Raw genomic sequence first — 25715 nt, 5'->3', positions numbered from 1 at the left:
AACAGTCTAAATTTAGGGCAGATCTAGGAACATTGAAAGAATGTTTATTTTAGTGGATGGAACTTTCTTTTAGATGTTCAGAGCATGGTAGCACTACATTTGGACATTAATCTATTCTCCTACATTTGCCCAAATTCCAGTATTCATCAAGGTCCAAATATAGATTGTTTCTCATCATTTTCCATATGCTGTTCCTATTGGAGCAGGATCAAGACTGATTTGCCACATGACGGGTCTTTGTCTAGAGCAACATAGTGGATGAAATAAGAATTTGCCAGTGGCAGAGATTATTTCAAGTATTCCTTTCATCACTTTGTTGTAGAAGACATCCTAAGTGTGACAAGTATCCCCAGGCAAGGGTCTAGTGCTCATTATGCCATAAGACTCAAGCAATACCTGTCTGACAACGCCCAAGTACGTCAAAACTGGTATGGGTTTGCTTGTGTTGTCTGGAAGAGACCTTGAATGTCTGGTTCGACTGAGTTGTTCTTAATGGAGTGTGGCTAATAACGATTTCCATATGGCTGGTCTCCTCTCAAGTGACAGTGGGTGAAAAAAGATGGACTGCAGTGTGGCCCTAAGCAATAATCAGTGCTTGAGTTCAATTCAGGCATTCTCTATATCAACTTGTAGCATATGTAGAAATAATGGTAGGATAGAATTCAGAGAATTTGAAGCTAAGAGAGGGCTCTTGAGACTCAAACAGATGAGGAAAATTGAGAGAGACAAAAAGATTGGTTAAAGACTGAAGACCTACAGATTGGCGTTTTTTGGAAAAACAGAGGGAGAAAAGTGTCAAGAGTGAGGTGAAGTGAGAAACAGGAATGGAGGGAACTCAAGAAAGATTTGACTACCGGATAGGGGAAAGTAGACTGGACAAATATGATCAAAAAGTAGAGCTAGAAAAGATAATTTCAAATAGAAATGGTATGTTAATAGAAGAGAAGGGACTCGCAGGAGAAAGACTGCAAAGCACAGGCGATGAAGCCTGACCAGATGCACAAGAGATTAAAGATCAAGGGGAGATGTTGAACAGAGTTGAGTAGAGGAATTAGCTAGAACATATAGAGTTTAGTTCATTAGTAGGGGAAATTTCAGTGGGCTCAAAAGAATATTAAAGGCAAAGTGGACAGATGCACATTTACATGTAAAATCTAACATGCTATAGCTTCTGCCAGAAGAGTCACTGAAATACAAGTCTTGAGACAGTGTGGGCTCAAGCATTTGCCTAAAGTTCATTGCTAAAAAAGCAACACCCTTCCTGTTAACGAGACAGTATCTTTGCCTAGTATCCTTTAAAAAAAACTCCTGCAGAGGGATTGTTCCACACTTTGGATATTTAAGATTTGTAAGGAATTGCATCAACTAAACTAGAGAATTGAGAAAATCAATTCAATAGTTTAAATCTTAAGACCTTTTAATAAAGGACAGAATTTACTGATCAACAACATAGGTGGAGGGCTGATTTATTGCATTAAACGGTGCCATTAGAAAACAAACATTACAATCACTGCTGTGTACTGTAATCGGTGAATCTATGAAACCTCCAGCATTGGAAAGAGGTATTTATTTGTAGTTACAGTTTTTCAGCGTTAGTAGCGTTCATGGCTTAACTTGCAACAGTCACTTAGCCCATGAGTCAGATAACAAAAAAATATGCTACTGTTATTCATGATACGAAAATCTGACTTGGCGTCCACTTGTCTTAAAAAAAAAAAAAGACACCGCAAAGAAATTATTTGGATGGGCTTGTAATATGGAATCATATTTTAGTGCTTTTTTGCTTTTGATTGAGCCTACCAGACAGCACAAAAGCCCTATAGCGGGCTTACCAAGAGCTTACAGGGGCTTACAGCCTGCCCATTACTTACCATTGGTTGGTTTTATTGTCACACTCGCTTGCTTATTCGCTAGCTTTCATTGTCGCAGTTTGTTCATCTTGTGTTGTTTGTCCCTCCTGTAGAGCATAGCTTCCTTACCAACCCTCTGATTGGCTGCTCACGTTTTTCAGCTCTCTTCCTCGTGTGCTTCTCACCCATCCGCAAAAAAAAACATTCTCCCAAGTTCCGTGTTGCGGTCTCCCTCGTTTTGCAACCTGTCTCGTGTGCTTTTTCCTCACAAAAACTCCCTTTTTCTTACCCTGTGTTGTTGCGTCTACTCATGTGCTTCTTTTTTCCTTCTGCCCCTCCGTTGCCCCCACTCCCAAGATTGTTTTTCAAAATATTACATTTTTATTTATTTTGATATTGGAGCAGGTAGCAAATTGCTGCCCTACTCTCTATCTTAAAGGGAAAAAAGTGATTTTGTGATACTTCTTTTTAATTTGGTTTTGATTTACATGCCCACAAAAAGACTTTGCGCTGCAAAGCCACTGTATCTCAAAGGCAAGACCTTTTGGCTTTACCAACGCTTGCTAAAGTTAAGACATTTATATACCAGATTTACTCTTTGATGACTGGGCAGTTCATCAGAGCATATAAATCAATATACTGTTGTAACACACAGATGCAGAAAACTCTTAATAGCTAGGTAACTTTTTCAGCTGCTGTGTTAAACATACCATTCAAATTAGACAGTGACAACAATTCAAACCCTTCTTCGATGGTGAAGCGAACAACTTCCATTACATGACTTGTAGAGATATTGCATCTGACTCATGGTGGGACTTTTAGGGCTACAATAATGAGTACCTTACCTTTTAGTCCTCTGTAGCTTGAGAATAAACATGAGGCTGTTTCTGGATTGGCATTTATGTGGCCATTCTGACAGCATTGAAACCAGTACTTGATTTTGTTTTGGTAATTGATTAAAATATATAGATTTCCAACAAGAAACATATGGGTTATCACATGTTAAATTAAAACCAGTATTGCTTCTCATGACTGGTAGAAACTAACATGCCTAATTTTGATAGTCTTACTATGGGTTTTTCTGTTGACAAATTAAGAATCCTGTAGAACAAACTGCATGAAAACTGGGTGATTCAGATACAGATTAACCACCAAACGGGTGCTTGTAGGTGTTAACTTTCTTGCATAAAGCTGATCGCTCCCTACTCACTCTTGCTACTAAGACACGTGGATAGGCTGGCCCACCTTCCTGGAGATCATAGAAGAGACCAGTGGCACAGCCAAGATAGGATGGTGGGCAACGAGAGTCTGGGATATATGAAAACAGTCAGATTTCTGAAATATTTTATGAGAGTCATGCACAGCACTTAAATGTATGAAAGGAGGTGCTTATAATTTCCAGGTTTTGTTGAGTAAAGCACATCTGTGTCAAAAGGATTCAGGCCCAGAACAGTTACACTAATCCATATGCGATAACGTCTCTTCTTACAGCACATATTGCGATTACGATTTGTGTGATAAGCACCGCACTGATAAATTATAGAACATTGATGTGGTCCACACTGTATGCTTTGTTTTTCAGACAGTAGTTTTAACTGGGTGCTATTATTCATACAGAACAAATTCTGATCCCTGCAGTGTCAGAATATATAAGTTGCACCCTTTTTAGGGCCGACTGTAATTATGGTGTAAGTGTTAATATTTTGGTACCATATGAAGAAGAGCTGCATGTTCCTAGTAGTGAGGTTTTAATGCCATTCCGCAGCTGTGTGCGTAAAGTAATTACTTTTTTTCTCTCTTGTAAAAGTATACGACCTCCTGACAGGTAAACTTGTGAAGAGACTGACCAGTCATCGTGCCTGTGTTCGCGACGTCAGCTGGCATCCTTATCAAGAGAAGATTGTCAGTAGTTCGGTAAGTGTTCAATCGGGAGGCCAATAAATATACTAGCCTAACCGGTTGGGTAGTTTATTCCCTGTGCTTCCCATCCAATTTGTACCGATGCACACATAACATTTTATGGAACATGCCATCTTTTGCCAGCACATTTTTCAGTGACACCTTTAACTAACTTTAGTGATGTTTCCTAAAGCTATCATTTTAATATCACTTTAAAATGATATAAACTCGGTGGCCAGAGAAATAATATACTACTATGTTCTTTCTTACCTTCTTATGTGAGTTCTTGTTCTCTTTGCTTCTTATTCAGATGAAGGCTTAAATATTGTTTTATTTAAAACGCCCTTTCACATATTGGTTCAGAAGCACTATACAAATGATATAAATATATTATTTTGCTGGGGCCAAGTGTGAGAAAGGGAGAAATCGTGGTATCATATAATCATCCAAAAACATTAAGAAAAGTCTTGAGATAATTATCTCAGTTCTGTTAATTTATTCAACAATTAATATAATAATTGCAGAAAGCAAAAAGATGAGTTAATCATTCAACAAAGGTAGCATAATCAAATCACGAGCAAAATACTACAAATAGCTAAATAGCCCTATAAAGCAGACTGACATAAGGTCTGCCTCATTCAAAGTCTAAGCAAATGACCTCTTGCCAACCCTCACTGTTTTTTTTTGTAAAAATAATTTTTATTGGCAGTCAGGTGTAGAAATTACATTACAAGGATAAAGCGATCAAGGCATTAGCCGATGAGTCAGTATATCAATACAGTTCCAACAAAATGCCATTTAGATAGAACATTCCCCCAACTAGGTTATCCCGCCCCTTATCCCTCCTCTGTAGCCGGTGTGTCATACTCCTCCCTCCTGATTGTTTACATGTCAACACATTCCCTTCCCTGGTAAGAACCTCGGTAAAGGGCAGGTGTCATCCTCCAGTGTGGTACCAGTGCCCTTGGATCTGCTATCATTAGTGTGTATAGTGTGTGCACCATGGTGGGTGTGAGGAATCCCTTAACTCGGGTTTCTTATCCCAGTGTACCATCTTCGTCCTCGCTCATATCACCCTCTGGTTGCTGGAGCGCCACCACTAGTGCTTCCCACGCCCTAGCCACCTCTAATGCCTTGTCGTTATCTAGGCTTCTGGCCTGTCGCAGCCGCAAGGTACTCTCAGCCTTCGCCCAGCGCTCCAGAGTAGTCTTCCACCGCAAGTAGCTGGGACCCTGGTTAGATTTCCAGTGCATGGTGATTTCCCGTTTGGCCAGTATCAAACCCAAGTCGTAGAATTTACTGGTGACTCGAGTGCGAGGGGTGTGGGGGAACCACAATAGTAGACATGTACCCATGTCGGGATCGATCTGCCGGTCCGTGACAGCATTCAGGCAGGACATCACCGCCTCCCAGTAACCCGCTAGCGTGTTACAGGTCCAAAACATGTGTGCGAAGTCCGCATCCGCTGTCCTACACCTGGGACATAGCGAGGATGCACCCTCGAAATATTGCGAGATTTTAATTGGCGTTAGGTATGCCCGGTGCAGAGTGAAGAACTGGACCAGTTGAAACCTGGCGTTCCTAGTGCCCTTCCATGCTCGGCGCAGCAGTTGCGGCCATGTCGTCTCAGGAATAGGTCGACCAATGTCCCCCTCCCACTTGGTTCGCAGCTCGTCCAGGGGTCTCAGGGCAGCAGTCGACAGCCTTCGGTAGAGGCATGTGACGGCCTTATAGGTGCCAGCGGCCATTACCACGTATTGGCAGCATTCCGAGGTTGGCGGCTCGGTGAGCCCACTCTTCCAGTGGCGGCGAATACCAGCCACTAACGAAGCGTGCAGTAGGTAGCCCCCCCTCGGTAGGTCATAAGCGTCCCGCAGCTCTTGGAACGTGAGCAGCGAGCCATCTTTGTAGAGATCGCCGACCATCTGCAAGCCAAGCTCCTCCCAGATCGCCAGTGCCGACCAGTCACCACCGTGCGGGAAGGCCGTGCACATCCCTAACGGGATTTCAGGTGCGTAGGGGGGAGCGGCACCAGATCGCCTGTGGCACCGAAGCCAACTGCTGCGAATCGTGCGTTCCTCTAGTGTGAGCTGGGCAAGGTCCAGTTTCTGGCCCATGATTATAAAGGAGATGATGTGTCTCGGGAACAGTTTGCCCGCAATTCCCTCTGGGCCCCGGAACTCCAATGCCACCGCCTGGGTGAGCCACTGTAGCTGTGCTGCCAAGTAGTACCATTCAAAATCCGGGGCTGCGAGGCCTCCTTCTGCTCTAGGGCGCATCATCGTGGCCAGCGCTACCCGTCTTCTACCGGAACTCCAGATGAACTCTGATGTTAGGGAGCGGAGTCTGTTGAAAACCGGCGCCGGGATCCAGATCGGCAGGGTGCGAAACAGATATAACAGTCGGGGAAGTGCCACCATTTTCAATAACGCGACTCGCCCCGCAACCGAGAGCGGTAGTGTGCGCCAGAATCCCATACAGCCCTGCAAACTCCGAATCGCTCTGTTAATGTTGCCGTCTAAGAGGGCCGAAGCCGGGAATAGGAGAGAGTAGCGGACGCCCTCCTCCCGAAGCGCCTTCTTGACCGCCAGGAAAGTTGACCTCTGTCTCTGGACTTCCAAGGAGTAGTCTGGATAGATGGAGACCTGGGCATTGTCTACCTTATAGGGCCCCAGAGCTCGTGCCTTTTGTAGAATGAGGTCCCGATCTCTGTAGTGCAGCAATCGCGCCACCACCGGGCGGGGTGGCCGACCCTCGGCCGGGGGGCGAGCCGGCACCCGGTGAGCCCGTTCCAGAGTGTAGAACGGCGACAGACCCTCCGGTACAACCCTGTCTCGCAGCCAGGTCTCCAGATAGCTCAGCATGTCTGTCCCCTCAATCTTCTCCGGCAGGCCCACCACGCGGATGTTGTTGCGGCGGTTGCGCCCTTCAGCATCTTCCGCCCTTTGCTCTAGTAGTCGCACCCTTTGCTGTAGCTCCCCCATCAGGGTGTCCGCCGCTTTCGTCGCGGGTTCCAGTGCGTCTATCCGGATCTCGGTCTGCTTGACCCGGTCCGCCAACTTGCCGTGGTCCGCACGCAAAAGGCCCAGGTTCGTGGACACCAGCCCGATGTCGTGATGCAGGGCCTCCCTGGTGTCGGCGATGGCCTTAAGGATCTGTTCCAGCTGGCTTTGTGGCAGTTCCGCCGCCGGACTAGCGGTCAGTGAGGGGCCCTGGGCGTTCGTCGCTCCTCCAGCAGCAGCCGGGGGGGGCTTCGGGCGTTTCCCCATGATGATGGTCCCGACTCGTCACAGTGGCAGCAGGGATGGCGTCCACCTCCAGTGTCGACTTTCTAGGCCACAAGTCCTGGGGTCACTCCCCACGCTGCCCCCCTGTTGGTTCCGCCGATCCACAAAACCAGCGACTCCCCAGTGGCACCAGGACACCACTTTCTGCTCTGCCGGTCCCCGGTCACTAGGATCCCCTCCTGGCGCGCTGCGCCTCTGGGTTCAGAAGTGACGCCGAGTGCAGTCAGCCCCAAAATGGCGTCGGAGGGCAGCCGTCCAAGGTCCCAACCACGTGGGGGGTCGGGGATCAACTCCCTGGACAAGGGCCGGTCCCGGAGAGCGGGACCCGTCACGTCTGTAGGGTTCCAGGCCGGGCCTCAGCCTCCCACTGCTGCCTCCTCTGGCAGGGCCCTTAGAGATCCAGCCTTCCCGGGTGCCCCCAATGCCGGGTCGTCAGGCCCTCCGGTGCCAGTGGGGCCCCTCTATGACAAGCGGCTAGTGGTTAGCGCTGGGCTGTCTTCGCCTCGGTGGTCCATGCGGGGTCAGGCCCCATCCTAGTCCCGCGTCCCGCTGCTAGTTCTCAGCGGGATACCCCACCAGTGAGCGGACGGGGGCCAGCTGCTGTCCGCCCCCACTCTGGTGGGTCATGCAGGGGCAGGCCTTACCCCAGTCTCGCGCTCCGTCAAGGCGCTCAGCAGGCCTTCAGGGCCGACGGCCGCGGCTGGTCTCTTCTCCCGCAGGCGCCCCGCCTCGCTCCCTCACAAATGCTGCGGCAGGACAGCCCGGGTTCCGCCGTCGTGGGAGCCCGGACCTCCGGAGCTCCGGTCTTCGTGGCCGCCGGCGGCCGACCAGCCACCACCGCGGGCCGGCTTCTCGTTCACCCGAGGTCGGGGATGCGGCCGGTTGTCCAGGCCGCAAAATGGCCGTCTCCGCCCAGCAGTTCACCGGCGCGGCGCGGGCACCACGCTGTCAGGGGGCCGAGCCCACCGCCTCCGATCGGGTCCTCAGGTTAGCGGGAGGAGATGCGGGCAGAATCAGGGCTGCAGAGCCACCAGGATTAGGATTGCCAGTATAACTAGGGGAGGCCGACGCGGAGCTCAGCGCTCACCCGTCTTCCTCCATCGGCTGCCAAGCCACGCCCTCCCCGTGGATCTGCCAACCCTCACTGTTTAACCCTCACTGCTCTGAAGCTAAAAGCAAAATGCATAAAATACTGGTTGTTCCCAAAACAGCATGTATTTTATAGTTTTACAGACAAAGCATACAGGTTTAATAGTATGACATTACGTGAATGTTTAACACCGAAATGTTACTTACATCACCAATCTCATTATTATATTTAAAAAAATACATATTTGCTCTGGTAAACAGTTCACATAATTTGTTGTTAATGTAATATACTGCTAAATAAACATGTTTAGCTACTCTCGGAACAGAATATATTAGTAAGTCAGTGGAAGAAAACAATCAGACTTTCTGTGATCAACTTAACCACACTCTGGATCAGATTATTCCAGTAAAGCGGTTCAAGAACATAAAGAAACCTTCAGCCCTCTGGTACAGAGGGAACCTGAAATTGTTGAGAAAAAACTTCAAAAAGGCCGAAAGAAAATGGAGGAAGCTCTATGCGGACTCAGACAAAAAAGCTCTGAAAATACAACATGTCTCATATAAAAAAGCGATTGCTAGGTCAAAAGCTGAATAAAATGCTAAAACCATCTTGCATGCTCCTAATAGGGCAAGAACCCTCTTTAACATAGTGAAGGACCTATCTAATCCAGCTTATGTGAACAAGAAGATTAGGGAGACACAAAAGCTTTGTGATGATCTTGCTGTCTATTTGATGAGGAGATCAACAAAATTATTGACGGTCTTAATTCAAACAACAAAACTAGCATGGATGCTGAACATGATCTATTCATAACAACCGTGGTAGAGCAACAGGAAGAGGCAATAAACAATGATCAACAAGCAATGCTAGAGTGTGTTCATACTCCCACTGAGGAAATATTTAATAAACTAGCCTGAGAGTGTGTCCTCTGGCTCTCCACTAGTTCCTCTTCCACAGAGGATATGGAAAGATTTAAATGTAGAACTATTTCCGCGGCTGTAGCATATATGCTGCATATCACTGAAAAAAGGAACTGTGCCAGAAGGCTGGAAGCAGGCAGTGGTGACTACGTTGCTCAAGAAACCCACACTTGATCCTGTTTGCCCATCCAATTTTAGGCCTATCTGCTGCCCTAACCTGTAAAAATTCTGGAGCGAGCAGTCAGTAAATCACTCTCCCACTTTCTAGAAGAAAATCATCTGCTAGATGAGTCTCCATTTGGATTTCGTCCTGGGTACGGATCAGAAACCGCCCTAGTGACAGTCCTTGATAACCTGAGAATGCGGGCCGATAATGGGAACTTGACCGTATTGGTTCTATTAGATATGTCTGCCGCATTTGATATGGTGAACCACAGTATTTTACTGAAAAGACTTGAGAATATCGAAGTGAAGCATCTGGCATTGAAATGGCTGCGGTCCTATTTGACGGGCAGGCAGCAGGCGGTGACAATTCCACCTTTCACATCTCCAAAGAACCTCGTTTGCCATGGGGTACCGCAGGTATCAGCAATATGTCCGATCCTATTTAATATTTATCTGTCCCCACTCATTTATTTATTATTATTTATTTATAAGTTTTGTATAGCGCTAGCTGGACCCAAGGGTATCAGTGCGCTTCACAGCAGGTACAATTATGCGCCTTACCCGCGGAGGCAGAATGCACAGCTTGTAAAGTTAAGAGCATTGCATACAAAATTACCATACAGTTCTTGTGGTCAAACGGGAGGGTCGCAGCTGAGGGGTTTGAACAGAGGAGTTAGTTTGCTGATAGCGAGAGGGGTGACTATCAAGTAAGACGAGGTGTGGTTGTAGATTCCGGTGAATGTAATTCTCAGACGAGGTTGTGGTGCGGTGTCGAACTCTTACCGGAGTATCATGTGTTCTTCTTGTTAAGTTCAAGTGCGCTCTAGGAAGAGGGCTTTGAGTAGGGTCTTGAATTTAGGGAAATAGGTGGTAGTTCTAATGGGGGGGGGGGGGTGGAGTTCCAGATCTTGGGTGCATTTCCCGCTAAGGATTTAGTTGTGGTTTTGCGTTTCCGAGATATCAATGGAATAAGAAGGAGCGTGTTGGAGCTTCTGAGATTCCTGGACTGGCCGGCCCTTTTGAGTTTAGCGGCCAGGTATTCTGGTTTGCCTGTGTGAAGGGCTTCGTGCGTAAGGCATGCTGTTCGGAAGCTGGCTCGTTGTTCAATTGGGAGCCATTTCAGCTACTTGAGTGCAGGAGAAATGTAATCGAATTTCTTGGTTCCTGTGACCATTCTTTTTTTTTTTTTTTAAACCTTTATTGAAAGACACGTATAAGTACAAGCGCTGGCCTACAACCACAGGGGCCGGCCGCAAAGTCAGGAGAATCAAAATAACAAAGCAATGTATACGATAGGGTGAATACAGGATGGATGCAAATAAAGTCGTCACATCGCCAGCGCCAGGATAAAAGAGGTTTCATTTTACATTATATAAAGGAGGCAGCAACCATATCTACCAGCGCGTCATGCAACATATACAGAAAAGAAGGGGGGGGGGGGCGGGAGGGAAATAGCCCCCCACGCAAGCAGACGACCACAGTAGGGCGAAGCCCAAAGACCTCACACGCCCATATCAGGTGCAGAATAGAGGAAGAATACCAGCAAACAAATAAAGTGGACGCCACACGTACAGCCCACCCACCCCGAAAAAGGAGAAAGTGCAGACGCTAGCAAAACAGAGGAGTAAACACCAAGGGACATAGCCCACCCCCTGGAAAAAGGCAAAAAAGGGACCATAGAATAAAACAAACTAAAATAACAAACACCCCCCCCACCCTACAACACTGTAATGGCTACGGCCTACCCCACTAAACAGCGTGCCTGTCGCCCAGAGTCACCCGAAATATAGAAAAAGAGAAAGGGAATTATAACGAAGAAAGAGAGGGGAATAAGAAAAGGAAGGAGAGGAAAAGGAAGAAAGAGAGAGGAGAGGAGCCAGCGACCGAGACATAAAACACTACCCCCCCGCAACAATAATGCACTAATCGAGGTCGAAAAGGAGAATCAAGAAAAGCCTACACCAGGATGTAAACAGGAACCATCCAGAATAACGAGGCCCGGAGATGCCATGTAAAAAGGGTCCCACAGGCATCCGGGCACGATCTCCCCTGTCCACTTTTATGAAGAGTCGAGCTTCCCAACCCCGCCACAGCCAAAAAACAGCAGAACACAGTGGGTCCATACCAGTCAGGAAAAGCCGGTGGGATCTCCGCAAAACATCGTCCCGGCAAACTAGAAGCAACCAGGAGAACTCGGCAACAGTCAGAATGCAAAAGTTCCTCAAAGATCCACGTGGTCAAGCACAGTATCTGGGCCGTCCAGCACGAAGCAAAGAAAACAGGATGTAGAAAGCACTGCAGCATCGGCACCGGGTCCGCTAGATCCCATAGAATCGAGCACCCAGCCGGAGATCCCAGCACAGCCGCCGGCGAAGTTTCAGGCAGTACAATTCGGGGAGACGACACTTCGTCACAAAATGGCGGAGCCACCATGGCAGCTATCCGCAACTCCAAGGCTCGACATTTCAAGGACAGGTCGATCCGCAGAGCAGACAGGGCAAACCAGATAACACTCCGAGTAGGGGCCGCCCAAACCAAACGAGGGCCGGAGAAAGCAAATGCGGCAACCTCCCTGTCTCCAGGAGAAAGACACCCCGAGGGGCCATCCGCCATCTTAGGTGCAGCACCCTCCGCCATCGCCGCAGGTTCTTCCAAGTCCATCAGGAGCACCGGCGGCCCCAGGGCTCACCGCCAAACCGCGGCGGATGGCGCTCGGCGGAGAAAGGAGAGTCACCAGAAGAACGGGCGTGCTCCCCACAGCACTCGGGGGGAGCCCAGCACCGGATCCCGGGCGGGACTAACAACAGGAGTGGGTTTCACACTTGAGGGGTGCCGGACAGCGCGGCTTCTCTTCTTCGGGCCGGTAGGCGAACGGACATGCGGGGTGGCCCACCAGCGGGGGCGGGTCTGCCCCGGGGGTCCCGGCCCGCGGCTCTCAGGCTCCCACCATCGGGTCTCTCCACCGGTTCCGGACCGCCGGCACTCCGAACATCTCCGGGCAGACACAGCACTCGAGGCCCCGGCGTCAGGGCCGGGAAGGCCAACAAAGCGACCAGGGCAGAACGCCGGAACCACTGCACGCCAGAGCCCCGGAAAAGGATGGTAAGTGACGGCTCTTCCTCAGTGACCAAATTCGGAACACCCCGAACAGGATGAAATACAGGATAGGTGGCGGGGAGGAAGAGATCACGGAGCGAGGCGGTTATGCGACCGTTCCGATCGCCATCTTGGCTCCTCCCCCCCTGTGACCATTCTTGCTGTTGCATTGAGGGTGGTTTTCAGGGGGCCTAGGTGAGATTTGGCTGACCCAGTCAGGGCTGCGATTCCATAGTCAATTCTGGAGAGCACCAGTGCTTGAGTGGCCTGTTGAAGGTCTTTCGGAGGAAGGCAGGGTTTTATTTTGTATAGAAGTTTCAGATTGAGAAACGTGCTTTTGGCAGATCTAGAGATGTGTTTTTTCATGTCTAGTTTGGGGTCTAGGGTGATACCTAGGGACTTTACCAAGTCCGTTGGCTTGAGGGTACCATTGAGGGCGTCGACGGCTTTAAGCCATTCTTCGATTTTGGGGTTTTCGTCTCTGTTGGAGATGAGTAGAACTTCAGTTTTCTCTTGATTAAGTTTAAGGTGGTTCAGTGAGAGCCATTGTTGGACCTCTTTGAGCATGCCATTTAGTTTGTGTATGTCGTCCATGGAGGTGGTTTCCAGATAAAGCTGCGTGTCATCCGCGTAGAGGTGGAAGGGGATGTTGGAATTCCGGAGTAGTGTGGTGAGGGGTTCCATGTAGATGTTGAAGAGTTGGGGAGAGAGTACTGACCCTTGTGGGACGCCTCTGATGACGGGTTGTGTGTTGGATTCAAAGTTTTTAATTTTTATTCTTTGCGAGCGGTTGTGTAGAAAGGAGGAGAACCAATTTAGGACCGTCTTTCTTGAAGGACTTTGAGGAGCAAGGTGTGATCAACTGTATTGAAAGCAGCTGAAAAGTCTAGGGGAATGAGAAGGCAGCATTGGTCTGAGTCAAGTGATTTGTGTAGATCGTCTATGACGTTTTGGATTGCGGTTTCAGTGCTGCATCCCTTTCTGAATCCTGATTGATTCGGGTCTAGGAGCTTGATGTTCTCCAAGTGTTGGGTTAACTGTGGCCGAACACATCTTTCCAGAATTTTGGATAAGAGAGGTAGGTTCGACATGGGTCTAAAGTTGTTCATATCCTCCCTGTCTAGCCCTGTTTTTTTTAGTAGCGCGTGACTTGGCCGACCTTGAGGCAGTCAGGGATAGTTCCCGAGCTTATAGAGCTGTTGATGATCTTGCACCAAATTGAGGCTAGGATAAGCTTCAAGTCTTTGGCCAGGTTCGTAGGAAGCTGATCTAGGGAGTGAGATGACGGTTTGGCATTGGCGATCAGATTAACTATCTCTGCTTCCTGAATGGGAGTGAAGACGGACCAGTGAGTGGGTGGGTTCACTCGGGTGATGACCTTCATTGCTAGAGTCTTGGTCTCCCTATGAGAGGAGGGATTTGTGCTGAGGAGAGAAAGATCGATCTTGGCAATTTTTTCGTTGAAAAAGCTGGCAAAATTGTCACATTGTTCATTGGAGGCCACTAACTAGGATGTATTCAGTTTGGATGTTTGGCTTCTGATGATGTTAGAGTTCTTTGGGTCGGTTTTTTGCATTGTCTAGAGCGGAGCAGAAGAAAGAGGTCTTTTTGTTCCTGATGTGCTTATTGTAGTTTCTGCGTGCTACCTTGAGTTGATCATGGTGGAGGGAGGAGGGATTGCTCCTCCAGATTCTTTCTAGGGATCTAAGATGTCTTCTTTCATCATAGATGTCTGAGGTGAACCAAGATCGGAAGGGGGTGCTTCTGGTTTTTTTTTAGTTTCAAGGGCGCCAGGCGGTCTAAGGTGGACGTCATGTTGGAATGGTAGAGAGAGATGAGCTCTGTGGTTGAGAGGTGCTCCGTCGTGCTTGGGAGTAGCGTGCTTAGTTCTTCCACAAGGTTGGCCTGCGGGACTTGAGCAGTGTTTCTGACCCATTTGGGAAGAGCTTGTTTTGTGGGTTGAGTTAGGGCCGGTTGGTTCATGCAGAAAAGAATAATGTGATGATCTGACCAGTCTACTGGAATAATATAGTCAATAGTGATGGTGTTTTTGTCCGAAATGATTGTGTCCAGTATCGCTCCTCTGTGGTGCGTTTCTTCTGAGCAGTGTTGTATCAGATCATTTTCTAGCAGGAGGCTGTTGAGAGATTGGATGTGCGGGTTATTTGTTTCGTTCCATCTTATGTTGAGAATGCCCAGGATCATGCTGTTGGCGTTGTTGAGCGCGCAGTGGGTAATTAAGTCAGAGAGCTGTGCTCCAAATTCCTTGGAATTGCCTGGAGGATGATACAAGAGATGGCAGAGTATCGATCTGTTCGCGCATGATTTGATGTTGATTGAGAGGCATTCGAAGGAGCTATACAGGCACGGTGAGCTTTCTGTGATAGAGAAGATACTTTTATGAATGATAGCTAAGCCTCCGCCTCTCTGCTTATGTCGGTCTTTGTAGGTTATTGAAAATCCGGGCGGCACCAGCAAGTCCATGATGGGGTCGGACACGGTGTTGAGCCAGGTTTCCGTGATGAAAGCTACATCAAGTTCATGGAAGAGGATAGCTCTGCTAAATCTGTTTCATGTTTGGAAGCAGATCTGCTGTTGATGAGCATGCATTTGATGAGGGGTTCTTCATCGGACCTCAACTTGCTGGGTTGGGCTCTGGTTAGGGAGGTTAGGTGTGCCGGAGATCTAGGGATTCTAGGGGGTGGGGGGGATGTTCCCTACCCACTCATGTAATTACTTGAATCGAGGACTTGGGTGAGGAGTTAGTTGGGGGGGAGGGGGGTCCTGTGTTAAGACAAGTGGAGTCCCTCTCTGTGAAGGCTGTACGGTGATGTGTTCGGGGTTAGCGGGGAGAAGTGTGCGGTCCTGTCTTGTTGGGAGATGGTGGGCAAGCCGCATGTATCGTTGTTTCTAATAGGGTTCAGTGGAGGTGGGGGGAACTATCTCTGTGGTTTCAAGCTGAGCTTCAAGAAGGCTGAGGCAATGCGACAGGTTATTTGTGCGGGTGGGAGGGGGAAGAAGGGTGGTGCTCTGCGCTGGGGAGGAGTGTGCGGTCCCGTCTTGTTGGATGTAGGTGGGCGAGCCGCAAGTATCGTTATTTCTAGTAGGGTTCCGAGGAAGTGGGAGAGCTATCTCTGGCCGGGTGCCTGGCTGCGCTATGGGTGGTTGTGGGGGTGGGCCGTGGAGCAGTTGTGAATGGGAGTGGGGCTCCTCTAGTGTGCTGACTATGATTGTGGTGGGGTAGGGTTGGGCGGGGGTTGGAACCTTCGTTGCGGGGTACGGTTGGTGGTATATGACGTTGGAGGGTGAGGGAGGGGTTCGGGGAGAGGGCGCGTGCGGGGTCCTATGTCTTGATGGGTGTTGGTGTTTACCCTTATGGGAGGTCCGCGAGTGTGGTGTGATACGAGAAGTTGTCCTCTTCAGCCAGAGGAAAAGGGAGTCAAAGAACTCGAGGTTCTCGTTTTTTGCCTGTGTCAGGATGGTGCCATTTTCGAAAATGGTTATGGAGATGCAGCCGGTAAGGGTCTGGTGTTTCTGTAGGGAGATAGTTAGCTTATGGCTGTGATGGTGGTTTTGAAGACTAGGAGGTGTGAGTTGAGGATGTTGACCCAGTGGTCGGGTCTGTCAGTGGAAAAGATGAAGTCTATTTTCAGCTGCCCTCTAGATGAGCAGTGGTATGTATCTACGATTAGCGTTTCGGGGAATTGTCTGATAACTCTGAGTTCAAAGAGTTTTTTCGCTTTAACAGAGTCTGTGGGGGTAAGTTATAGCGAATGCGTTCTGACCGTGGGGTGTTGGGTAGTTAGGGGTAGGGCGCGGGTAGTCGTCCGTTTGCATGGCCGGAGGCATCTTGGCTAGACTGTACGAGGAGATGATCCTCTAGTGTGTAGGGGGGCAAGTGCCGTGCCGTGCCGTGCCTTGGGGGGGAGCTGCTTGATGAGGTGCACGGTGGGGTAGTTAAAGGGGAAGACTCTCTGGAGGATGGTATTCATAGTGTGGTGTGCCCCCGGGCTCACCTCTTTTGGGTGCACCGCGTGATGAGGGTCCTACTAACCTGATGTTGCTGGGTCGAGGTGAACCTGCGGGTATTTCCAGTCTTGGGCAGTGCTTCCAGACCAGGTGCTCATCCAGGCAGCTCCTTCCTTGGGGCCCGCTAGGGGGGATTCATTCTAGAATGAGGCCTGCTAGATAGGTCATACGGAGGTACAAACCTCCTGCCATGAGGATGTATTATCCTGAAGGATAGAGCGGGCGGTAGGGCTATGTTCACCTCCGAGTGGATAGGCGGCCTGGCACCAGCACAATGATTTCGTCATATGGGCGGCTAATTTGGGGTCAGGCAGCCCCTGTGCAATAATGTGAGTGTTTAAGATGCCCCTGCTTCCTTTTGGCCAGCTTGGGGGGGTTTCCCTCTGACGTAAGGCCTTGAGAATTGTACAGCCAGAGGCCCGTCTCTCCTGCCTGGGGGCTGTATTGCCTTGTTGGAGAATGCAGGCAGTGAGACTCTGATCATCTCCGGATGTGTGAGAGATCTGGTGTGAGTGAGTCTTTTCTTTCTGAGACTGAGTCTGAATTGGTGGCCATTTTGGGGTCAGGCGGCCCCTTATCAGTCGTGCGAGTTGGGGCTTTACCTCCGTTGAGGCTTTCCTGATACTGATGTCCCTTCAGCCCGACTCGGGGGTCATCTCCCATTCAGCAGTGCTCCGGTGCTTTTTTTGCAGTCTCTAACAGGGAGAGCACCGAGTTTGCTGGGACTTTTGCAGGGGGCGTGATGGAGATCGGCCGCTACCATCTCCTCCTCCATCGAATCTGTGTCGCCTTGCCGATTCTGCCTCCCATCAGGGGTCGGACCATTCCCCAAAATGCTCCGAAGTTCCTCTGCCGGTCTCCGGGGGAGGGGGTCTCCGCACCCTAAGCCTTCTGCGCCTCTCCTGGTCCCATGCTCGCTCCCAGGCCTGCTCCGCTACTCCCCCGGGTTCGGTGAGTGCAATTCTGTTTCACTAACTTTCGTTGGGGCTGCGGGGAGGGAGGGTGGGTCGATCCAGTCTCCTTGCCTTTGGTGGTGGCAGCTCTGGCGGATTCACGGCCAGCTCTCCGGGGCAAGCTGACCCGACCCCAGTGCAGTTTACTTCGGGGTTCCAGAGATTCCTTGGTCCTGGATCTTCGCAGTGTCGCCGGTGCGGACAATAGTTTGCTTTGCCGGTCTGAGGAGGGGGCTCGGGGGGGTCGTTGCTGTCAGGATTTACACTCTTGTGATTCCTCGACCAGGAGCTCATCCCAGCAGCTCCCTCCTTTCGGCCATTTTGTTGAAACATTATTAAGTCCTTTGACATTGAAATAGTCAACTATGCAGATGACACGCAACTGATGTTCTCACTAGAAGGAAACCAGGTAGTCTCTATGGATAAATTCCAGGAGTGTATGCAAAGCACCACAAACTGGCTAAAAAATAACTCTCTACAATTTAATGGGGACAAAACGGAAATCGTATATTGTTCTTTGAATAAAATTGCTTGCCTCTTCCCTACTGAATTCCGACTCATCCCCACAGACAAACCATTAACTCCAGCTACAACAGTACTTAATTTGGGAGTCATGCTGGATGACAATCTTCAGCTGGACTCAAAGGTTTATAAAACAGTTGGCACCTGTTTCTCCTTGATTAGAGCCCTAAGAAAGATCCTTTTGCTGCTGCCTACTACCACCAGGTCACAAGTGGTGAGGAGCGTAAATCTGTGTATATTGAAATATTGCAACTCATTGTAACTGGGTGCACCAAATTCAGTGATACTGAAGATGTAATGTAATGTAAATGTAATGTAATGTAAATTGATACTTGTAGAGCGCACTACCCACCCGCAAGGGTCTCAAGGCACTTGTACGAAAACCGCTGTGGAACCCATCCTGGCTTTCCCTGTGAGGTGTCCACTCCTGGGCACCCCCAAGGTGGAGGCCAGGCATCCTTAGCGTTGTGGGGGCCGTTGTGGAGATTAAGCAAGCTATTGCCCAGAGTTGCAGAGTGGGACTCCATGATTGGAATAGGCACCGAGGCGAGAATTATCAGGTCCGTGGAATTTTGAGCCCAAGACCCGCCGAGGCGGGGAATTGAACCCTGGTCCCGGGCTAGACCTCTGCATCAGGGTCTGCCGCTCTAACCATTGAGCCACACTTCTCCACTCTGCCGCTCTAACCATTGAGCCACACTTCTCCACTGCAACGGATCCAGACAATAGGGACCTACATTGGTTACCAATGTGTCAGAGAATACACTTTAAATCCCTCTGTATTGTGTTTAGAGCAGTACATGGAATGGGTCCGAAATCCTTGCAGAAAAAAATTACTCTGTATGTTCTTAAAGAGAAATCTCCGTTCATCAACTGCAAATTTGGTGAATACTATGAGATTTAAAAAAACACGGACTGGTGGCAGAGCCTTTGGCGCGGCAGCCTCACGGTTATGGAATGATCTCCCCTCAAATATTAGACAAAGCCAAACCTTGTTTCAATTCAGGAAGAGGCTGAAGACCTGGTTATACCTTAGGGAGGAGTAACATGAGTCTCACAATCTGGTTTCTGGGGTAGGTCGCCTATACGTACATTGACATTATGGTAACTCGCAGCGCCAGAATACCCTTGGGGTGACAGTCTGCGCTATAAAAGTTCAGCTACAATACAATACAATAATGTAAAACACTAGATAAAAAAAGCAATGAATCGCTTTACAGATAAATAACCTGAGCATGTAACGGAGGCTCAGCTGATTGGCCTTGCAGTGTTACAACATCAGAACATCCTTTCCCAAGGAAGACAGTGAAACATGATTGTTACATGCAAGTAGAGACCATGATTAGCAGTGGAATTAAAATGATTTTCTGAAACAGAATGAAAACATGAACATGCAAGGGTTGTTCACATAAGCAATCATGCTTTTAAATCCTTCAGCATAATGGAGCCTAGTCATGTCAAACAAAGCCAACTTAAATTACGCACCATATTTGTAATATGAAAATCAGCTCCCGCATCATTAATATATCGGTCATCCTGTGTGGTGACCATGTTCGAATGCTTTGTGTTTTTGGTCTTGCTGTGCGGGCTTGGTATTGGGTTGTATTGCATGCTATCTATATTTGGCGGTCTCTCTCGTTTATTGTCACCCTACATGAAGTCAACATTCGGTTACTCTACACATTGTATGTGTATGATAGTTGTGAGACTGGGCCACTCTTCATGAATGTTGAACGTCTGTCTGTAAGTTTCTGTGGTGCTGATTCATAACACATCTAATTTGGCTCATCTTGAACAGCATCAAGGTTGATATGTTCTATCTTCCACAGCTAACTAATTCTGAATGCTTTTGTTGAAGGTTGGGTCTCTGCTTTGTGACTTTGTTGGGTTGTTCAGCTTGGCATCTGGTTGTTTTTTGTCATTGCTTTAAGTCCCACTCAGATCGCATGTCATCCGTAGGTACCACAATCCCCCTGGGAAATGGGTGCTTACACAGGCCAACCATAAATTTGGTGGAGCGCATTTCATTAATGGAGCAGTGTTTGTTTTCTTGCCATTATTCACAATGCCCTTCCCTTCATTTTATTTTATTTTAAAATAGGTTTGTAAAAGAATTTTTCATGCCACTTTGTTTAAACTAGTGACATATTTTGAAATACAGTTTTGCAGCATCAATCCTTTTCTGGATTTACCTGCTGTGCATTATTCCACCATCTAGTGGTCCGGAATAGTCTTTTTTTTCTTCATGTTTTGGTTGCTGTCAACCACCATTTGGTGCCAGGTATGTCCCCTGTGTGACATAAGACGGTATCCTGGAGGTTGACGTGCGTGGTGTCCATCTTCAGATTCTTTTTTCCGCCGTTGGGTCTGGAAGCAAGACAGGAAGCTCCGAAGAAAGTTTCAGTTTTTCCCAAAAACTTCAAAAAAGAAGAGGATTGCCAAGAAATATCATCTATCATCGACGTAACCGGAGGCAATAGCTGAGCTTCGGTTTAACACCAGAGGACCACTCCGGTCCACAAATGGCGAGGTAGGGGTCATGGAGAATACCCCCTTCAAGTTCTGCCCAAGTGCCAACACATGTATGCTCAATATGACCCACACAACGTCCACAACCTTTGCCTACCAGAAGATCATCATGACAAGGACTGTGAGGCCTGCGCAGCGTTCCTCTCGGAAGATGCTGAGGACAGGCCGAACTAAAGACAGGCCCACTAAGCCATAATGTCGCAGACAACAAAGAAAACTTCACTGAGATACCCGGGTTTCTCTAGCAACAAGGAAGAACATGGATCACATGCGGAGTCGACGTAAGGAGACTCCGAAAAAACCCACGCCGAGAAGAAGGAAAGTCCGAAATTGAAGACGGAGAAGGTAAGACACCATAAAGATACGTCGGAACCGAAGGGAGACGAACATAAGGCGTATAAGGCAGCCCCGACGCCGAGCAAGAAGGCGATCGAGGGTCAGCCGCGATTAAAGGAACCCCATCGACCCCAACCAAAGGTTACAGAGGAGGGAAAATCGTCCAAAACGCCGAACCTGCAGAAAAGGGCACAACACCGCTGAAGAATAACGTCGACAAGAAATTAAAATCTTCAACCGCCAACGCCGAGAGGGCCCTCGAGGTCAAAAGGAAAAGACTCGAGGAGGAAATGGCAATGTTCCCACAAAAGAAAATGGAATACAGTGCCTCACTGGATTTTTGAATCCCAAAGACACCGGCTGCCGACCTAGAGAACATCAATGCTGAAGAGGCAGAAGACGCAGAGGGAGAAAAAGGTATCTTCGACTCCCCTCCAACTCTTGAACCTCAAGGCGAAGAACCCGAGGAATACAGAGACATACCTGAAGAAGAGGAAAACTCCGAAATGTTTGAGGATACGTGGAACGACCTCGACACCGATAGCCCAGAATAGGAAATTTGCCGTTACCCTTCGAAAGCTTCACCTCAGATGACCTAGCTTTCTATAATGACATCGAAAAAAGGGCAGCAAATCAATTTGGTGTACCCTTAGAGGAAGAAAAAGGGAACACATATTTCTTGCTTGAAACCCTGGCACCAGCTACAAAAGGAACACAGTACCTTCCTATGCTGCCCAGTATTCTGGATCAAGGCAAAGAAGCCTTCAAGGAACCAGCCTCAAACAAGAGGGTAACCCCCAGAATGGAGACAAAGTATAAACCCTCCTCAAAGGACCCTAAATATATTCAGGGAAGTACAGTACCTGACTCAATTATTGTCACCACGGCCAGAAGGAGAGCAAATGCAGTCTCCAACACCACGCCTCCACCAGAAAAAGAAAATAAGAGGATGGATATGGTGGGAAAAAGGATGGAAAAGGAGGCAGCAACACAATGATGTATTGCGAACTCAAATGCCCTACTAAATAGTTAGTGGCACCACTAATGGGACGCCCTACAAACCCTCACCACGTGCAGGGTAAATAATGACTAGGGAGGGCACAGTGACTTGGGAGGGCACAGTGTTTAAGCCTCCTCACGAAGTTGGTTTCAGTACAGGTTGCCATTTTCCTCTCTGGTTGCAACAGCCTGCATGTCTTTCTTGTTCTCCAAGTCCTTTTTCTGTGTGTGGTTCGTCATCACCTACTAGCTAGAAATACTTTGCTAATGATGTCTGGGGCGAATTAGCAAGCGACCTTATTAGACTGTAAAATATGTGGGGCATTTTCACTTCCTTAAGAACTTCAAGGTCATCTGCCTCACAAGGATAATATGATTGCTAATTTTGGGAAACAGAAGTTTCGCCGATGACTTGCTAAAATAAACACAAGAATTTTGGAAGTCAGGAAAAAAGGCATGTTTGTGTGACTCCCAAGTTATCAGTACTTCAGTGTTACAGGAGTGGAGATCAATGGGACAGTGCCTTGCATGCTTGAGCCAGACTTCCAACCGGAAATCTCAGACCTACCATTCTTTGGCATTACTCTTCTCTTTATCCATGGCGACTAGGGAATGAATGCAGAAGCCAATTTCATGAAGGCTGGAACATTGGAAAAGAGAAATATAAAGTACGAATCATAGGAGCTGTAGATCATATGCTTCAGCATAGATCGCCATCTGGTGTTGGGTCCGGATGTTTGCACTTTGTTTTTCTTTGGAGAAGTCTTTGTAATCATGAGGTAGGTAACGCCTTCCTTTGATGATAGTGCGCATGGGCATCGACTCCATCCCCAGATTGTTTTTTTCCGACATCGGGTTAGAGTGTGTATTGCTGCGCTCCGGTTCAGTATCGTTCTCGAACCCCTTCAACACGCAAACCTCTACCCTCGACGGTATTGTCTTCGATCGCACCTTCCAATTCATCGAGTATCTTCCAAACTGTGAAACCTTCGATCGGGAACTTCGAGGCGGGCCGTCGGGCCTACCTGTGCCGACCACGCCAACAGTCGATGGAACGGACTCCGTTCAAACTATGTCCCGGGTGTCGTGCTAAATTTCCACGCACTGACCTGCACGAGGTCTGCAACCTGTGCCTATCCCCAGAATACGAAGAATCATCCTGCGAAGCGTGTCGATCATTCCGATCGAAAAAGACCATCCGTGATCGTCGGGCTCAACACCATGAGATGCAACGCGGCAGCGGCCCGGACCGGACATCTTCGGCAATGAAACACAACACAGCCCTGCCGCAGAAACCGAAGAAGAACTGGTCTCCGTCTCCGAAACAGACTCCAACATGGAAGAAGACCTGAGCATCACTCCGGCTAAACGGATCGTGAGTACAGACCCACACTTGGCCACTCAACCTAAGGGAAAGGCTCCGTTATCACCATTGCCCTCGGGCTGTGGTCGACACCGTGAAAAAGTTTGCCCCGCCATCCGGCCCGGCTACAAAATACAAACCTAAGCCTTCTGGCTCAGACTCAAACAGATCCTAGTCCTTTGCCGAACTAACACCTTCAGCACCAAAACATAAGGACAAACATAGGGGGCGTGGTCTGCAGCCCAATATGGTGGTCGCTTGAGCAACGTGCTCCGGGCCGGGGTAAATGATCCGGACAAAATCTGACATTCCCTATTTCATTTGGAGGTTGGCGAGATTACAGGGGGCTGGTTGCCCATAACTGGAATGCTGCACGAGTGACTCCGATGCTCCGAGATGGCCATGGACCGGAGATATAAAGTTCGTGGGATTCCGGTGTGATGCTGGGCCTAGACTGTAGATGGGGCCTTAACTGCTGCGGGCTCGCCTGAAACTAAGCTGGGCTGCGGGCACCTGAGTGCGGCTGGCACACCAAATCGAGTCCCCAGACTCTGGCCCCATACCCGATACCTGCCCTCATCGTACAGAGGGTCTCCCGGTGCTCGACTGTGCCCTGTCTACTGTGGTGAGCATAGGCACCCCTGACCCCTCAGTATACGTTGCTGGAGAGTCACTGTTAGGAGCGGGCGGCTCCTCCACCATCTGCGTGGCTGTCTCTCTCTCTGGATCTGCATTGCTGCATTAGCCGGTGGCGGTGTCGCCCCCCTGGAGGGGCCACTGTTGTCGGTGCCATCCCCTGGTGGGACCACGCACACCCTCGAATCGAAGGAGTCTGCCGGAGCCGCGAGAAACGCTGGAGACCCCCCTGCACCCCACCGAGGATGACTGCTGCTTCTGGTTATCAGCCGTGAGTGAATCGCAGCTATGTTGAGCCTCGGGATGGGGCTTAGAGCAGTAGTTTACTGGTGCGCCAGAGCATTGTTTGGAGGTGATCTCTGCCCAGACAGGCCGCCACAACCTCAGAAGAAGCTGGAGAACAGACTGGGATCGGAGTCACTGCTTGCGGTGGTGTTGTGGCGGTCTCTGCCTCCTAATTACTCATCACTTCTTCCGACTGAGCTGGTGTTTCCGGATCAATGAGGGCCCTCCGTCAAACTCCACTGAGGGGGTACAGACTGGTACACAGATATACTGGTTTATGCTAGATTTCCCCCTGCACCTGGCTTTCTGTATATATGTGTGACCTGCTGGAAGGGACTATTGTGAATTGAGGCAATTGGGCACCGGCTAGGATATCTACATCAAGCCCTGAGTGGAAGGTACCACTGTCTCATGTCCGTGGTGGGTCCCCTGCTGTGCCTGTGTGCACTTGGGCAATCTGAATGAGGGTGGGGGTGCAGCGTAAATCATCAACGCCACTTGTTTCCTTTTGCCCCTCCATGGGGCCACATAGGTGAATGTAAACTTGAACGAGGCTGGGGGCTTGATTTTCTCCTGGTGGCTGAGGAGTAGTGAGGTTAAGTGAAGCGCTGACAGCTCAGTGGACCATCTATGCTGGTTGTGGCTCCACTTCAGCTCTGTGATCCTGCATACAGCCTACTTTACTACACTCCTCAATGCCTGTCGATGGTTGTCATGTCTGGACCGGTGCTTTGATATTGGATGGTGTGGGGGACGCTCTTGTTCAATAGTGTAATATTTCTGATCCTGTTGAATTCACTATCCCCCGCGCCCCTTATGCCCCACAGTCATTTACTTACCTGACCTGTGTCACGATCTTGCCACTGTGTACCTCGATTGTGGGTGCTTGGTCCTTCAGTGTTTCCACAATACCTGCACACGTACTCCTTGTACCGCTAAGTCTCGTCACCTACCATGGGCAGAGGAAAGCCCAAAGCGACCACTAGGTCGGGGAGGGCAGGTTCGCTCTCTCCGGCTTTGGGACACTCATCTAGCCAGTCGCATCACACAGAGGGAAGTGTCGATACCAATGCTCCTGAGGATAAACTAGACAGGATTTTGAGATAAATCCGTGATTCCCGTTCTGCACTAGAAGCGGAATTGGGCATAATATCAGTGTATCTCAATTTATTAAAAGCTGATCATAAGAAATTGACCAATAAAGTAAAATCTGCTGAACAAACAGTGGAAACCATGGTACCACTAGTGAAAGCCCATGAAGAACAACTCTGTCAAATGCGCCAACAGATTGATTCCCTCCAGGCCCGGGCCGATGATGCGGAAGGTTCGTCATGACGCAATAATCTCAGAATTGTTGGAATGCCGGAAGGAACGGAGGGCTCAAACCCAACAGAGTTCATAGAAACCTGGCTGAAAACTAGTGTGGCCCCTGTCGGACTATGTGTGCAGTTTACAGTTGAGCCAGCACATCGTGTCCCTACGCGTAGGCCAATACCTGGTACCAACCCACACCCAATATTGGCCACGATTTTGAATTATAGAGACCTGGGTTACTTGTTACAGGCGGCAAAGGATAATGGTCCACCACAGATTGACAACATGAAGGTCTCAATATTCCTCGATTATACCCTGGCAGTACAGCGTAAAAGGTTTTCATTTATGGATGTGAAGGCGCGGGTCCGAGCAGCGGGCCTTCCATTTGCTTTACTATTCCCAGCAAAACTGAAAATCGTATATAACCAGCTCTTGTTATTCT

The 25715-nt window shown here is 48.9% G+C and overlaps 1 protein-coding gene across 7 annotated transcripts in view; it reads left to right on the top strand.

Annotated features, from left to right (window-relative positions):
• The window catches only part of DCAF11 (DDB1 and CUL4 associated factor 11), a 717991-nt gene that overhangs the window by 385872 nt on the left and 306404 nt on the right, over window positions 1-25715 (top strand). For all 7 annotated transcript variants that reach the window (XM_078644967.1, XM_078644970.1, XM_078644968.1 and 4 more), the window contains one exon: window positions 3658-3764. In XM_078644967.1, coding sequence (XP_078501093.1) covers window positions 3658-3764 — 107 coding nt within the window. The remainder of the gene's footprint in view (window positions 1-3657; window positions 3765-25715) is intronic.

Source organism: Lissotriton helveticus, chromosome 5_1, assembly GCF_964261635.1.
Source record: "Lissotriton helveticus chromosome 5_1, aLisHel1.1, whole genome shotgun sequence".
In the NCBI taxonomy this organism is placed as follows: Eukaryota; Metazoa; Chordata; class Amphibia; order Caudata; family Salamandridae; genus Lissotriton; species Lissotriton helveticus.
This window is presented reverse-complemented; position numbering and strand designations above follow the sequence as displayed.